This window comes from Megalobrama amblycephala, linkage group LG9 (assembly GCF_018812025.1).
Source record: "Megalobrama amblycephala isolate DHTTF-2021 linkage group LG9, ASM1881202v1, whole genome shotgun sequence".
NCBI lineage: Eukaryota > Metazoa > Chordata > Actinopteri > Cypriniformes > Xenocyprididae > Megalobrama > Megalobrama amblycephala.
This window is the reverse complement of record NC_063052.1, coordinates 39,060,502-39,077,294: the sequence shown is the minus strand read 5'-3', so window position 1 is coordinate 39,077,294 and position 16,793 is coordinate 39,060,502. Positions and strand designations below refer to the sequence as shown.

The 16,793-nt window shown below is 35.2% G+C and overlaps 1 protein-coding gene across 10 annotated transcripts in view; it reads right to left on the bottom strand.

Annotated features, from left to right (window-relative positions):
• Positions 1-16,793, bottom strand: part of ptk2aa (protein tyrosine kinase 2aa) — a 68,302-nt gene that overhangs the window by 15,228 nt on the left and 36,281 nt on the right. For 3 of the 10 annotated variants that reach the window (XM_048203144.1, XM_048203142.1, XM_048203145.1), the window contains exons 14-27: positions 12,763-12,780; positions 12,108-12,164; positions 9,413-9,436; positions 8,169-8,266; positions 6,975-7,059; positions 6,614-6,714; positions 5,493-5,608; positions 5,300-5,400; positions 4,692-4,781; positions 3,719-3,923; positions 2,999-3,110; positions 2,762-2,848; positions 864-989; positions 651-776 (exon numbers count right to left, since the gene is read on the bottom strand). In XM_048203144.1, the coding sequence (XP_048059101.1) occupies positions 651-776; positions 864-989; positions 2,762-2,848; positions 2,999-3,110; positions 3,719-3,923; positions 4,692-4,781; positions 5,300-5,400; positions 5,493-5,608; positions 6,614-6,714; positions 6,975-7,059; positions 8,169-8,266; positions 9,413-9,436; positions 12,108-12,164; positions 12,763-12,780 (1,346 nt within the window). Of the gene's footprint in view, positions 1-650; positions 777-863; positions 990-2,761; positions 2,849-2,998; positions 3,111-3,718; positions 3,924-4,691; positions 4,782-5,299; positions 5,401-5,492; positions 5,609-6,272; positions 6,306-6,565; positions 6,715-6,974; positions 7,060-8,168; positions 8,267-9,412; positions 9,437-12,107; positions 12,165-12,762; positions 12,781-16,133; positions 16,224-16,793 lie in introns of those variants that run through there. The other 7 variants (XM_048203147.1, XM_048203148.1, XM_048203149.1 and 4 more) reach the window with 5 other exon arrangements.

Genomic DNA, 16,793 nt, shown 5'->3' with positions numbered 1-16,793 from the left:
TAATAATAATAATAATAATAATAATATCTGTTTTATTATGCATTAGGGCTGTTCAACGATAATCGTGATTATCGTGTACAAAATAAGAGTCTGTGTTTATGTAATATATGTGTTTGTTTTGTGTAGAATTATTATGTATATATAAATACACACACATACATGTATATATTTAAGTAATATATGCATGTATGTATAAGTATATAAATATATTTATATTTTTAGATATATAAATAATATATAAATATACATATTTTTATAGAAATATAAGATATTTTTCTTAAATATACACATGTATGTGTGTGTATTTATATATACATAATAATTATACCCAAAACAAACACACATATATACAGACTCTTATTTTGTACACGATAATCACGATTATCGTTGAACAGCCCTATTATGCATATTATTCTGTATATCTGTAATATTTTATAAATATTTAGAACTATTGTTTTACATTTAATTACTATAATTAAATATTTAACGCTTACTATAATCGATTTCCATGACTTTTTAAAGATTAAATTAATTGTCTGTTTCATTTTAAATTTTAATTTTGACAAATATCTGAAATTCAGATTTTAATTTGACAGCCCTGAACAGTCAGGTGTATAAGAGAGACAGATGTCACAGGTAGACTTCAGTACCAAGAAACTCTCCTCCTGCTCCAGCCATCGCTGGTCTTCCTCCATCTGCTGCTGCTGCTTCATCAGCGTTTCCTCCATCAGGTGGGCAGTGGGCATCGCCTGACTCCGCCCTAGAGCGCCCCCATCCTGACACACAGGAAACATAGCAGGGTTTATGACAGCATTGCACTGAATTAACATTCACAGGACAAGCGCCCTCTTCTGCAGACTCACCTCCATGTTTGGAGACCACACAGGAACTTCCTGTCTGTGATGGTTCCACGTCTCATGTGGGTCTAGGACGGAGGCTTGCGGCGGGAATCCCGCTCCGGGCACATGTCCACTGGGATATCCAGACCCCTGGAGAGATGATAAGACATTTGATTTCACGCATATCTACATTTACATTTATTTATAAAAAAAAAAAGAAAAAAAGAAAAAAGTTTTCAAAAATACTCAAAATAATACTGTAGCAATCAATGTTATTTTAAGCATTATTTACATACTATTGTAGTTTTTATAAATATTTTAAATTAGCTTTAATATTTTTTATTTTAATTTTAGCTTAATTTTTAATAATTTTGTTTGCTATGTGCTCTTGTCATTTTTATTAGTTTCAGTTTTAATTTTCAGTTTTAATTTTCATTTCACTTAGTTTTTTTATATTTTCAGTTAGTAACTTTAGTACTTATAGCTAAAACTTTTTTCAGTTATTTTTTAATACTTATTTTATTTCAGCTTTGAAATACGTTTATTTTTGCATTTTCAGTTTATTTTAATTTTAGCTTTTTTTTATGAATTTTGTTGTGCTTTTGTCATTTTTATTAGTTTTACATTTCTATTTAGTTTTATTTTGTATTTCAGTTAGTAATTTTAGTACTTTATTACAACTTAAAATTATTTCAGTTAGTTTTCATCTAATATTTTTACTTTTACCTTTGAATTAGCTTTAATTTTATATTTTCCGTTTTCATTTAATTTTGTATTAATTTTAAGTAATTTTGTTATGTGCTTTTGTTATTTCTATTAGAAATTTCTATTTAGTTTTAATTTATTTTTTATTTCAGTTTTACTTTTTTTTATTTCCATTAATTACTACTGATTTTAGTTAGTTTTTCATTGAATATTTATATTTTATTTCAGCTTTGTTTTAAATAAACATTTTTTTAGTAGGATTTTTAAAAATAGATTTAGTTTTAGATTTAGTTTTAGATGACGATTAAAAACTGGTCGCATTTTTCCATATTATCATTTGATACTGTACCATGGTATTTACATCCTTGTTTAAAAATCCTGTTACGCTCATAAATGTCACATTACATAACTAAAGCATGTTATGAAAGCAGTTTTGGGTTGTCTTTCAGACCCCCGGAGCGTCTCGGACCCTCTCACTCCCTCTCAGAACGGCTAATAATCACTTTGATACAAAAACAACCAGCAGATTGAGCACAGAAGCCTTTTAAGGCATGAAAACAGAGCGCTGATAACAGCGTGATGTGTGTGTGTGTGATGGAATGTATCTGGAGTCAACAATAGCAGGCGTCTTTAAAGAACCCACAGGAAATGCCTGCTGTCAGAGACGCTCACGGAGGAGCTGCTGTGAAATAACTTCAGCTGCAGATGATCGAGCTGAAAGCCAGCGAATCACATGGTGTTTTAAATCAGTCTGCGTACACTAAACATTAAAGTAAATGAGGGTGTTTGGGTAGAGAGAAGTTCTGTGCTATCTGAAGTATGATTGGGTATTTGTTGAATATTTCTGCTGGGATGTTTTTGGGTATTTATTGAGTGTTTGGCTACAGCAATCAGTTTGCTAGACGATTGGTGAGTATTATACGGTATTTGGAGAGCTTTTGGGTATTTGTTAAGTGTTAAAAAAGTAGAACTACACAACTCACATTCTTAGCTTTATTATTTACTGAACAAACATTTTGACCATCAGCCTTTCTCAAGTTATAATCGGCAACAGGTTCATGAATAACAGGCTTTACAATGCAGTGACAATATGTGAGCAGCAGGACAAAAAAACTCAACTTGCACCTCAACATTTTGGTGTGCATTCATATTTTTTGGTTAATTATTTATTAAACATGTTTGCATGAAGATGCAGATGTGGGCGGCAGTAATGTTACCTGGTAATGATTGTGCTGACCGGCATGTTGTGGACTGGGGAAATATCCGTCACTGGATCGAGGACTCGGGTAACCAGGTCGACTGGGCTGTGAAAACCAAAACCACTGATTAAAACAGACCCAGTACTCAAACTAATGAACACATACACACTTACTGTATATCTGATCAGGGTATTACAGATCTCTGATATTTGTATGTGTCACTGTACATGAGCATGCTGGGTTGAGGAGATTCACCTTAGGAGGCGCCTCGTCTGAATTGCCAGCGTCCCAGGACACGGTGACCTGTCTCCTCATCTCCATACGGAAACGCTCCTCCTGTTGGGCCTTCTCCTCATCCAGGATAGTGCTGCAGGGAGAGACAAAGAGGAATGAGCAAAAACCAGCATTTTATTTTTGGCCATTCTTTACATTTATTTTATGATTAGATTGACTTTTAGCTTAGATTATCCAGGCTATTGGCTCTGATGGATTTTTTTTTTCTCAATATAATATCACTTAAGTTTTTTTTCATATATTGTTCTGTAGTAATTGTTATTTTATACTGAGCAAACTTTTATTTACACATTAGGTGTGTATCTTCATTGTTCTTCTTTATCAGTGATATACAAAATTAGTACAAACTGAATTGTACCACTAAATTCACAGAGTTGGCTTATAACAATTAATTTATTATTTGTTAATAATGAATCATTATAAATGATAAATGATTAATTTGTTGCACATTAGTGATAAACAAAACAATAAAATGTACATTATATCGGTGATCATTCTGGAGTGACTGTAACATTCTAGTTAAAGAGAGACCTCTAGTGTCAGAACCAAAGAAAAGCGTAAAACCATCAGATTAATCTGTGCAAATTCCGCAAAACAGCTGCTTTACTACGACCACTTCATGTGCATTAAGTCATCTCGATAAATAGCCTTATGAGTAAAGCGGTCCACACACACACTGACCTGAGCTGTGTCTTGAGTTCAGTGAACCGCGGGCGTTTGCTGGGGTCGTACGCCCAGCATTTGGTCATCAGGCTGTAGAGGGTCGGGGGGCAGTTCGGGGGCATTGCTAACCTCTCGCCGTTCTCTATCCGCCCGATGACGTCATTATTCTTCACCCCCTGGAAGGGCTTGATGCCGAACATGAGGATTTCCCACATACACACACCTGAGAGGAGAGACACGGGTCAGAAATCTGCCTCATGATCACAAAGAGACTGCATTTGGTGAAATAAAAATACGATAAAACAACTAATACAGAAAAATAAAACTGATATTATTTTCAAAATATATATATTTTTTTTATCAGAGTTGAGAATCTGTCCAATCTAATTACTGTCATATCTGAATAGAGGCAAAATATGGATAAAATTTAAATTTAAATTGAAAATATAGTGCCTCGCACACCTGAATCTCTCATAGATGCATAGGATAAAAGTCCAATATAATATTCTAATATTAAAATAATATATATAAAATTATATATATATATATATATATATATATATATATATATATATATATATATATATACACACACATTCATAAATATTTAAAAATATATATATTTACAAATTTAAAAAAAACATAAATCCTGCACACTATTCAAACTTTCATCATGACATAATTTTTTACATCAATCAACATTTCTCAGGTTTAAGTGGCACATTTTTTGTGATGATGCACGTTTTAGTAGTGTGTGGGATTTGCATATATTTTCCACAATAAAAAACTAAAATATTTTATACTTCATTATTAAGAGTAAAATGACCAAATTAATAATTAATAATATTTCAAAACTGTATATATTACTCTATTGCATTAATAACAGAAAGATTGTGTTCAAGGCATATGTTTATGGTGTTCAAGAACAGTCAAACTGTAAGAAACTGTGTAATGAAATATTAATTTTCATATTTCTCAGAATAGAACTTACCAAACATCCAGACATCACTGGCTGAGGTAAACCGACGGAAGTTTATGGATTCTGGAGCCATCCATTTAATCGGCAGTTTCCCTTTAGAAGCTGGAAAACACACACTACTGTTTACAGACTGTATTTAAATGTTTTGCCATATCAGCTTCACAGGCTACTGCAGATACAGACTCAGCACTCAACAAACTATATACTAAATATAAACTTTACTATTTCTATTCTCTCTCTAAATGTACTTTGAGTCCATCTTACAAAATGTTGCATGACATTAACAATTGGGCAGACCAAAAACATGTTTTACAGACAAGTTCTTCACGGACTATAAACAAATCAAATATGCCTTCACTATCCACCAGAGGCCGCTATTTCCTTATTATGGGCACATGCCTATTACTTGCATTAATTATAACTTTTTGAGGGGTTAAAATAATTCTTTTCAGCCTTTGAGGTACATGGGAACTCAAATATGAAGTTTAGTTTTTTAACCTGTGAAATGAAATGAAATCATGAAAACTTCTCTGACGTCTTGTAGTGTTTATTGCACATACACATGAAGTACATCATGTTATGTTGTGGTTAATTACGTGTTAAAAGGCAGTCTGAATTACCTTTGTAATAGGAACTGTCCTCCATGTACCTGGAGAGACCAAAGTCACCAAGTTTCACACAATCCGTGGAAGACACCAGCACGTTCCTGGCAGCAATGTCCCTGTGGAAAACACACATTTATCTTAGTGCATTACGATCAGAGTTTTGTGCTTGTGAGGATCTTCAGACTGCAGTGGTGATGGTGATGCTCACCGGTGCACGAAGCGTTTGCTCTCCAGGTATGCCAGCGCTGTGCTCAGCTGGTAGGCGAACAGAATCAGCGTGGACAGGTCCAGGTTGTACTTCCTTACTTGCAAGAACGACCTCAACTAAAAATAAACACAATGGTGATTACCAGATGGTTTTCCAGTGAGTCTAAAAGGTGGTCAACCAAAAGAGGAGTTTAAAATGCCCCTATTATTGTCAGATATGAGCTTTCATGTAGTGTGTAACAAAGCTGTTTGTCAATGTAAAAGGTCTGCAAAGTTTCATAGATCAAAATACACAAATAAATGGAGTTATTGTCTCATAAAGAAGGAAGCGATCCTAACGACTGCCTGAAACGAGGTAACAAATCTGCACAATGCCAGCCGATGGTCCTTCATTGGCTGCTCGTGAACAATGTCTACTTTGGCCCTCAAACACTGTTTCTGTAGCTGGAAGAGTTTGGTTCGTGTCATCGAGATGCAGTTTTCTGCGCTGCGAAAACAAATCCACTTTGCTGCACTTGTAAAGAGACTTGGGATCGAATTGATAAGGTAAACCCGATGCCATCGTTACTGTTCTTATGACTGTGTATCAAGTGCTGAAAAAGAGATAAAATTCAGATATGCTAATGGACGTTTGGTTTCCGACACACACTGTAAGCAGTCGACCATTACAACAGACTGGGCCATCTGACCAATCAGAGCAGAGCAGGCTCTCAGAAAGGCGGGGTTTAGAGAGCCTGAATCCTTTATTGAATTGTTTCAGACAATGTGTATTACGAGAAAAACCTCTTGTAGGAGACTAAACAGAATTAGGAACCTTAAAGTAGGGCTGGGCGATGTATCGAATGCTTTTGTCACGCGCATTTCTTCAGTAAAGCCGGTTCCCTGATTACCGCTAAATCGCCATCACCTGCTTTCAAATGGAGCGGCATTTAATAGACAGAGCCATAGTTCACTGACAAGCCACGCAACATCGCGTTCAATATCGATATGTATCGCCGTCGATATTGAACGCGATATTGCGTGGCTTATCAGTGATCTACGGCTCTGTCTATTAGATACATCGCCCAGCCCTACCTTAAAGTAACATAATAGGGGCACTTTAAAAAAGACAGTGAGTCTCACCTCTCCAAGCGTGCACAACTCCATGATGATCCAGACAGGATTTTCAGTTATTATTCCAATCAACTTCACAATGTGCGGATGGTCGAACTGCCGCATTGTCACTGTCAAACGTAAAAAGCATTCTCATGCAAAACACTTCACAATCACACTGTGGTTTTGTGGGATTCGGACTTCTCTGAAATGTGGTAGTAGTGACTTCCTCATATTCAACTTCAAATAAAATATTTTTAAATTACTCTACTATGCATCATGTGTTCAGATGGAATAACCACGGTGAAAATAGAAACTTCTCAAAGAACTGCATCAGCTAGAATTAATTCAGAAATGTAGGTGACAAGGTGCGAAGCGTTAAATTACTCACGAGCTTCCTGTAGGAACTTCTCACGCACGCTGTCAGAGGTGCAGTTCTTACACGTCTTAATGGCCACCGATAATGATGGATTCTCCTGTCAGGTAGAGCACATAATGATGACGAACACATGCAACTCAAAATCTGTGTCAATGAATTCAAGAATATTACAAAATAAAAGTAAATAGTAGTGAAATAGTATTTACACACTGACATTTTAGTTTTAACAGCTTCAGAACACAGTGAAGAGCAGGTGACAAAAGAAACAGGTTATAAAAATTAATTTGGGACATTGTGAAGAATCGCATAATATATATATATATATATATATATATATATATATATATATATATATATATATATATATATATATATATATATATATATATATATATATATATACACATTTAATGTGTTTAAAACTAGCTACTTTTAATGCTAAATAATATTTCATCTAACATTTTAACAATTTTCACTCCTAACATTTTTGGCATGAATAGAGCGGTGCAGGGAGGACGTCAGAGCGCCAGTGGTTCCTTCGAGATTTTCCTGTGGGTTTTTATAATGGGGTTTTTCAATTTATGAGTAAAATAAAGCCTGTGGTAAACATAACTTGGCGATACGTTGAAGTTTTGTCCAACAATGTAAACCGCACAATGGACAAACCCACCGACTGGGTTAAAAATGACTGTTTTGCTTGCTTAAACTGAACCCAAAATAGGTTGGAAATGAACATTTATTAAATTGATAATTAATAAATGTTCACCTTTTCATTATTATTGTTGACTCTAGTAATTATGAGTCTGATTTTTAATGTCCAACCTATTTTGGGTTCATTTTAAACATCCACTGGGTTTGTCCATATTTAACCCAAATTGGGTTGTTTTTAACCCAGCATTTTTTAGAGTGTAGTTACTTATTAGAAACATACATTTTAAAAAAATAATCATAAATGCTTCAAGATTCACATTTTCAGTATGGGTGTGTGCAGTTTATGTTGTAGGACAAAACATCAAAGTATTGTCAAGTTATGTTTATCCCTGGCCTTATTTTACTCATAAATTACTCCTACATAAAAACCCCATTATAAAAACCCATATTAAAATCTCAAAGGAAACACTAGTGAATCAGTCTTCCGGGTTCCGACAGTGTTTGTTTAGCATGGACTGTTGTTTGGACTGTGTGGATGATGAATATGCAGTTTACCGGACTGATGTAAACCCCTTGGTGGACGTCACCGAACTGTCCCTCGCCGATACACCGTCCCAGCTCGATTCTGTCCCGCTGGATCTCATAGTCCTGAGCTATGGGTGAAAGACACAAGGAACCAAACGTCACAAACCTGAAGCTCAACATCAGAGGAACCTACAAACATCACAAACCCTGACTTCACGTATGTTCAGAGGAACGACATGCTGCATATGAGCAGCTCTGACAGAGCGCAACTAACTTTAGGCACAATATTTACTGAATGCAGAGCTCAGCGATTCATCTAACTGTCTGAAAGTTGCCAATTGCAAATTTAGAAACACTGAGGTCATGAACAAAAGACTTTAGACAGGGTGGACACCTTATTTAATAGTACACAAATGAGGATGAGGCTGTGAGGGACAAAAAGACATGCATTGTTGTGTTTCCAAAAAAAAAAGAAAAAAAAATCTAGATGAAAAAATTGCTTATGAAAATTATATTAAGATGAAAGATGATGAATATTAAGATGAAATACTTAAGCAAACCGCACAAATTTGGTAGACATTTTCATTTGTCATATTAAATATGGAGTTCACCCTTACTAATGTACATAACCAATATTAAAATAAATATCCAAAAATGTCTTAAATGTTCTGTAAAAATCATGATAAAGCAGAATAAAAAAAACATATAAATGCATAAATAAATCTTTTGTAACATTATAAATGTCTTTACTGTGATTTTTGATCAATTTAATGCTGAATAACAGTAAAAAAAATTTTTTTTAAATCAGTCATTCTAAAAAAATATTCAAACAAACAAAAAACCAAAGAATTAAAAATGAGTAAAACAAAAACAAATCTATTCATTGTCTACATATCAATGACTACTGCAGGTTTTCAGTTATCATTTTTTTAAAATCTCAAATATATAAATGGGTTATTATTAATAATCATATTGTTTTGATTATTATTATTAATAATAATTATTTAAAGATGCCTAATAATAATAATATAAAGCCTTAATGATGCTGTGTGACAAGGTTTACTTCTTTCTATCCCAGACTGACTGTTAGATCATAAGGTCAAGGGTTCGAATCCCATAAGACACAACTTTTACACATTTTATGAAAACCCTGCATTAGCCAATGATAGAAGAAGGAACCTGCTACTAAAACAAAAACAAGAACACGGCAAAACTGAGACAGAGAGAGAAACGGAAAAGAAAGAGGAAACACACAGACAGAGGGATGGCGTTACCTGCGTCTAATCCATAGCATTCGGCTGGTTGTTAAAGAGAAGAGTGAGAGATTGGGCGTTTAGATCAGAATTAAAGCTCAGGATGAAAGAGAGAAACAGAGGGATGAGATGATAGACATGTCAAACACTCAGGAAAGAGCCGTTATAAATTGTCAGACTGATGTGTGCGTTATTGTATTCAGCATATTATAAAAATGAACTATAAGACAACATAATTACTTGGAAAATGAGCAATAAATTAAAAACAATTTCAGTAAAACTGAACAGTCAAACTTCTGTTAACCAGCAGGTCTCATTAGGGTTAGATGTTTTTCTTGTCTTAAGAATAAACTCACTTAAAATTGATACATTTCTCATATTATTTTGCATTTCAATTAAATGCATCTTTATTTAAGAATGTTTAGATATTTTTAATAAACAACTCTTTGCACTTTTTGAAGTGAAGGAGCAAAAGCACCATAAAAGTAGTTCATACAAATAATGCTTCTGAGGCCAACTATTAGCAAGTGATGCAGGAACAAAACTTTAAAGGGCACCTATGATGCCCCTTTACAAGATGTAATATAAGTCTCTGGTGTCTCCAGAATGTGTCTGTGAAGTTTCAGCTCAAAATACCCCACAGATCATTTATTATAGCTTGTCAAATTTGCCCCTTATTTGGGTGTGAGCAAAAACACGCCATTTTTGTGTGTGTCCCTTTAAATGCAAATGAGCTGCTGCTCCCGCCCCAATTTCCAGAAGAGGGCGGAGCTTTAACAGCTCAACAACAACAAAGCTTGGAGAATCTCACGTAGCCAAAATGAGGATTGTCAGTAACGGTGTTCAGCCTTACATTGTTCAAACCGGAGTCGACACTGATGGAGAGACTCAGGAAGAAGTTACAACTTTTAGAATGAAACTGGACGTTTCTGAATGGTTAGTGGATAAATTTATGTAGTTGCTTGTGGAGTTGATTCAACTCATCCACTAGCATGTGCCGTCATGTTCATCTTCTGTGCAAAACCCGTATGGACGCCCACTATACAGTGTACCTGTGTACACACCAGGCTAACATTTATGATTGCTATCAAATGCTGTGAATGGTCTAATATTTTTTCCAAAATATCGCTCAGGACAGAAACGCTCCTTTTTTTAGCAATCGAGCTTGCCAGGGTCAACTTGCAGGCCATCCAAACTAACAAGTCTCTAAATAGTGTTTAGTGCTCGTCTGTGCAGCCAACGACAGAACAGTTAGCATGCTTTGTTCGAACTTTTGCCATAGGCGTTAGAACTGGTACATCGTTTTCGCCTGTGAAAACAAAATGACGGCGCTGTGGATGGAAATGTGCAGATTAAGAGGCGGTAATATTATAATAAGATCCTTTTTCTACGTCACTAGGGGAGTGAAATCTGAGCAGCTCGTTTCTTCACATGCTTGCAGAGAAAGGCTTGCCAAAACAAAGTTACTTGGTTGTCCTTTTTCACATTTTCTGTGTTAGCAGATGCACCGGGACCAGATTATAGCACTTAAACACGTAAAAAGTCATATTTTCATGGTACGTCCCCTTGAAGTGTAAACTATTTCGCATCAGAGCTCTTGGAATATAGTGCAAAAGTCATATGTACTACATTTATGATGCTTCTTATGTCCTTTCTCGAAAGCCCATGAAAAACTTTGACTTTCACTTTATGCAGAAGAGCAGCATGAACATTCTGCTAAACATCTGCTTTTGTGTTGAACGGTAGAAATCATGCAGGTTAGCGATGGCATGATGGTGCACTGTAAAAAAAAAAGATTTTTCAAAGTTTTGAAGGATAAAACGGATTATTGGAGTATGTTTTACAAGAAAATCCTATTTCAGTCTTTCTACTTCAAATTTTCACATTCTTTCATTTTTCATGGCAATTTTTCATTCATTGTACTTTAAGACACTCATAACACACATTCAGTCGGCATGTGTTCAGAATCCTGTGATTGTACAGGTCGCATGTAAAGTCACACACTCGTGAATGTTAGTGTGCATGCAGTCTGCAGTCACTGACTCATCACTGACTTCTACACTCTTACAAATAAAGCTTCTTTATTGGCATTGATGGTTCCATGAAGAACCTTTAACATCCACAGAACCTTTCCATTCCACAAAATGGAATTTATAGTGGAAAAAATGTTCTTTAGATTTTTTAAATTGTTCGTCACACTAAGAAAAAGAGCTATTTTAGGAACTGATCACTGAAAGGTTCTTTTGGGAACCAAACATTGTTCTTCTACGGCACTGCTGAGAAAATCCCCTTTTGGGACTTGCATAACTTTTTTTTTTACAGTAGATTAATAAGAAAATAGTTTTGAGGATGTCCCTGAAGCGAATTGTGTCCGATTTAGCCCAACCTAAACACGTACACTCTTAATATCCTCTTGTAGAGATTCATCTGAATTATGCCCTGCTTTAATTTCAGACTTGATTAATCAAATCTAATAAATCTCGACACAAACCCTCGAATGAATCCTGCATGAGTTTCCAGAGAGAATTTTCTGGAATGTCAGAGCTGGATACTTTAAATTGCATTTGCCGCCACATCAACAAACCAAAGAGCCAGACAGGGAAAAAAAAGGGTCAGGATTTGGCTCAAAAACTGTACGGATCTGGACAGAAACATCTGGATCCCAGGAGACAGCAGTTATACACACTTCACAGACAGCATGAGTGAGGGTACTTACTAGAGGGCATGGTGTAGGTGTCTTCCTCATCTATGATCTCTGCGTAGTCGTCTGTTTCTGCAGGGAGAAAGAAGCAGTGGTCAGTATCTCACACACACACACACACACACACACACTGGCCAAAATAACGCCCACTCGGTCACTACACTACCCGAAACACACGTAACCTTCCACTACAGAAACTAGAGCCGGCCGAAAACAAGCCAAGAAACTCCTCCATGAAGGCACATACACTCAAACTCAAGTGCACTTCTCTCTTTTAAACCCTCTGAACTCAATCTGTGTGGCTCTGAGTGTCTGTCTGTCCAACCGGCCAATCGGAGAGCAGCTCTGTCTGTCCAACCGGCCAATCGGAGAGCAGCTCTGTGGTTGTGCTCGAGAAAGCGAGGGGAAGGAAGTGACTCTTTCGTCTTCATGCAAAACAGATTTAGTCCAGCGTTTTTGTTTTTGGGAGAGGTCACTCGCTTCTCTAAATAATTACACCTTTAAAGTCTGTCTCATGAGGAATGCTGGGAGCAAAAGAGCAAGTATGCGCTTCAAGTGAAGGAGATTGCAATAAAAACTCGCATCTAAACTAAAACCTATGCGAGATTGTCTAAGTAACTTTCCAAATGCACACAGAGTTAGTTAGAGATCACAGGAAAGAAAACATTACCATCTCCACTACCATCTTCTGCAGGTCCGAGGAGAGCATGCAAAGAACGGAGAGGATCAGAGAGGAGAAAGGTTAATTCATCAGCAGGCATGAAAACACACATTCATCATGAATTTGAAGTCCTCGCTGGTTTGTGTGAGCAGCTCCTGCAGTAAATGTGTTTTGTTCATGCTGTTCTGGGAGTCATTAGTGCAGTTATATTGGGTTAGACGTGCTGCAGGAATGTGTGGGATGAGATTCAATTGGGACGTGGACACACTTCTGCCTGTATTGTTCTGCCGCGGGTCTAATTCAGGGCAGTTCACGGTAAAAAAAAAAAATGTTTTGTACATATTTGTATTTATATACTTTATTTATGTAACAAATAATATTAGTTGGAGGCAGGTTTACACATTTTAACATTATTGGCAAAATTGGGTGACTTTCACATTGCTGGCATTGCTATTTCATCACTAAACAAAAATAAAAGAGAAAGAAAACCAAAGAAATTATATTTTACTAGTGTAATGGGTTGGGTTGGGTGACGGAAGAGGAAGTTATGGGGGTAATAGAAAATATCATTGCAACATGTTCTGTATGATTTCTCAAAATAAAAAAACACCAAATTACAAAACAAACAAAAAAAGATACTATATTTTTTGCATAAAGAAAATGAACCCTATATAATTTTATAAAAATGTTATGAGGGGCCGTACAAGCCATAATTCATTCTGGCACTTGCATTCTCCTTTCACATACATGCATTTCTACTGTCACACACACACTTGCATTCTCCTTTCACACACACACATTTCTACTCACACACACACTTACATTCTCCTTTCACATACATGTGTATATTTTGGGTTGTTTTTAGCCCAAGGGCTGGGTAAACATAGGACAGGTTGGGCTCATTTTACTCAGCAAATAGGGTTATTTATTTACCCAGCATAAAGGGTTGATTTTATTCATTATTTTTTCTGTGATATAGCTTATTTAGTACTTACAGATTAAATAATCTAAACCAGTGGTTCCCAACCTTTTTAGCCTCAAGTACCCCCACAACGCCATCAATAAGGCTCAAGTACCCCTTTATCGACACTAAACCAAAGTAAATGTGGCGTTTATATTTTAATGCAGTTGTCACAATTACCTAATTTATCAATGAACCAGTTTTATTGATTACAATTTAGACTTGAAGATATTGGGAACATTTGAATAAGAAACACAATGTAAATGTAAATATAATTGGACATTCCAGCACTTCAAATGTTATTTTGAGTATGATGACAAAAATCATTATTTAAACTGAAAGTTTTAAGATGAAGGAAATCCAACATTTGATGGAAAACAAACACTTTTATTAATAATAATAATATAATAATAATATATATATATATATATATATATATCAGTGCTTCCCACAGGTTTGAAATATACTTGTGGTGGTAGCCGGGTGAAAAATCCTCCTATTACCCACGGCACAAAAATGGTCTACTACATGTGACAAACAAATAATGTGTGATTTTTAACATTATTTTTATTCATTTAATTTTAATTACATAGCATACTATTACATTTAATTACATACTAATATTATGCATTATTATGCATTGTAAATTATGCAAAATTACAGCATTTAAATGGTTCACCTTTTCCTATGTTCTCCTTGCTGTCATATAGTGTCTGTCTCAGTGAATGGGACACAGATTTTACTAGTAAAATTTATATAATGAATAATTTGTGTCAAATAATGTTCTTAGTCTTTTCTTCCTGTGGGGGAGACTACAATAATTTACTATGAATTAAATGGAAATCAAATTAAATACAATTTATTGTGTAACCAAAATACCAATAATGCCCAAAAGAAAAAGAAAAAACTGTGTGACTTTTAATTATAAACAACCCCGAAATACACCGTGACTCTTATTTTGAAATGTCTGTACTATTGCAGGCTGATCCTTCAGATTCTTACAACCGTATAAAACGTTTTATGTAAAGGCCATAAAGTAGACATTGTAATAATTCATCAACTTGAGTTCATTAGCAATCGCTTGGCATAAATCTGCACTTTTCATTGATTGAGAATCACTTTGAAGCAGTCTGAAGCGCTGTTGCGCGAGCTTGTAGAACGCGCAACAGCGCCCCCTTGTGACTTTGCAACATGCAGCACCTGTGGGAATGTCAGCGGGAGCAAACAGTTCTGACACAAGCATAACGAGCAGGTACAAAACGACTAGTTAATCGATCGCGGATGGTTTCATTATCTTGGGCGGATATAAAAGTATAAGAGGATAAAAATAATAAAAGCAAAAATGTGTCTCCAATATACTTGGGCGGCCGTTATTATACCTGGGCGGCCCGCCCAAGTAAAGTCTATGTGTGGGAAGCACTGCATATATATATATATATATAAATATATATATATATATATATATATATATATATATATATATATATATATATATATATATATATATATATATATATAAACACGAAAAATAACTATAACCAGTAGCGGCAGATAAGCACTTATTGGCTTATATTAGCATTTATTGGCTTATATTAGCATTTATTAGCGATAAAATTACATTTTATAAATATATATATAAATATATATGCATAATATATAATATGCATAATATATATTCAAATTAATGCAACTTATTATTAAATTTAAAAATAAATGGTAAAAAAATCATGTTAATTTACTTCATGGTAATTCATTTAAATAAATATATTAAATTAATTTAAATAAATATAATTTGGACAAGAAGATTTTGTTACTTTTTTACACTAATGACAATGAAGTTTCACAGTAAAGAGAATTTTTAGGTAATGTGCTTTACTGAAGACAATTTCAAAAATTAAGCAACAATGACAAAAAGTCTTAATTTTGTTAATGCAAAATATAATTGTTTATTTTGGGGAATTTGGGATGAAATGTGGCCTGCATGTTTCTTCATGAAACTAATCCTTTAATCAGTGTCAGACAAAAGAGACTGAAGCAGATTGGCGCCTCAGCATCTGATATGAACATTAAAATAAATCAACATTTAGTGCAGTTCACAGAAGATCTGCAACACATGTGTGCTGGGGGTGGAGTCACGGAAGAGGTGTGGCCAGTAATCAATCACACGTGAGGCAGAAGGTGATTTGATTGGTCAGGGAGGTAGAAACTACATCCTCGTTAAAAGACATGAGACCTTTGAATCCTTAAATCAATATGGAAATTGAAAAACATTTTCCACAAGATGACAATGATCGGTTGAATCAGGAATCAGTGGTAGGAATATATGAAAAAACAGATTGACATGATATTCCAGAATATGTGTTTAGGGTAGAGAGCAGGTGAGGGTTAGTGTAAAAACACACACAGGAACAGCATGTACCCTTAGGAGGAGAATCATGGGAACAGAGGACAAACGGAAGGAGAAAGCGTCGAGCTTTAGCAGCTTTGGTGGGCGTCTGAACCACCGAGTCTTCAGTGAAGAACGACAGATGGAGAGAGAAAGAGAGTGAAGCAAAGCGAGAGAATATGGAGGGAGGAATGGAGACAGAACAAACATATTTATCTTCCAGCTCTGTGACAAGACACTCAACATTTCAGCCTGACTTTCACTACACCCAGAAATTAGTGTCGAATATAATTTGCACAGTGCAAAAACAAAAATGAAGCATGTTTTTTAATTTAAAAGAATGAGAATGACTTCATTCACTACATAAATATGCAAGGTGCCTTTAGAGAGCGACTTTAGGCTCGATTATGCTGAAAATGTCCCATGTAAACAGCTTATAAACAGCAGACACATTCATGAGCTAAAGATACCAAACATCTGGAACACAAGTGATGAAGATCTTTAATTGTGTGCAGATGTTTCAGAAACCAGCCCAACATCTTGCAGACATCAGATATCTGAGAAACGCTTTAAAGACTATGTGAAACAGCATTTGTGATTTGATGGACAATAAAACAGGTGAAAATCCCACAGACTTCCATTGAACGCAAATTTTGATATGAACATACTGTATTGTTGTCTAGAAGATGTGAT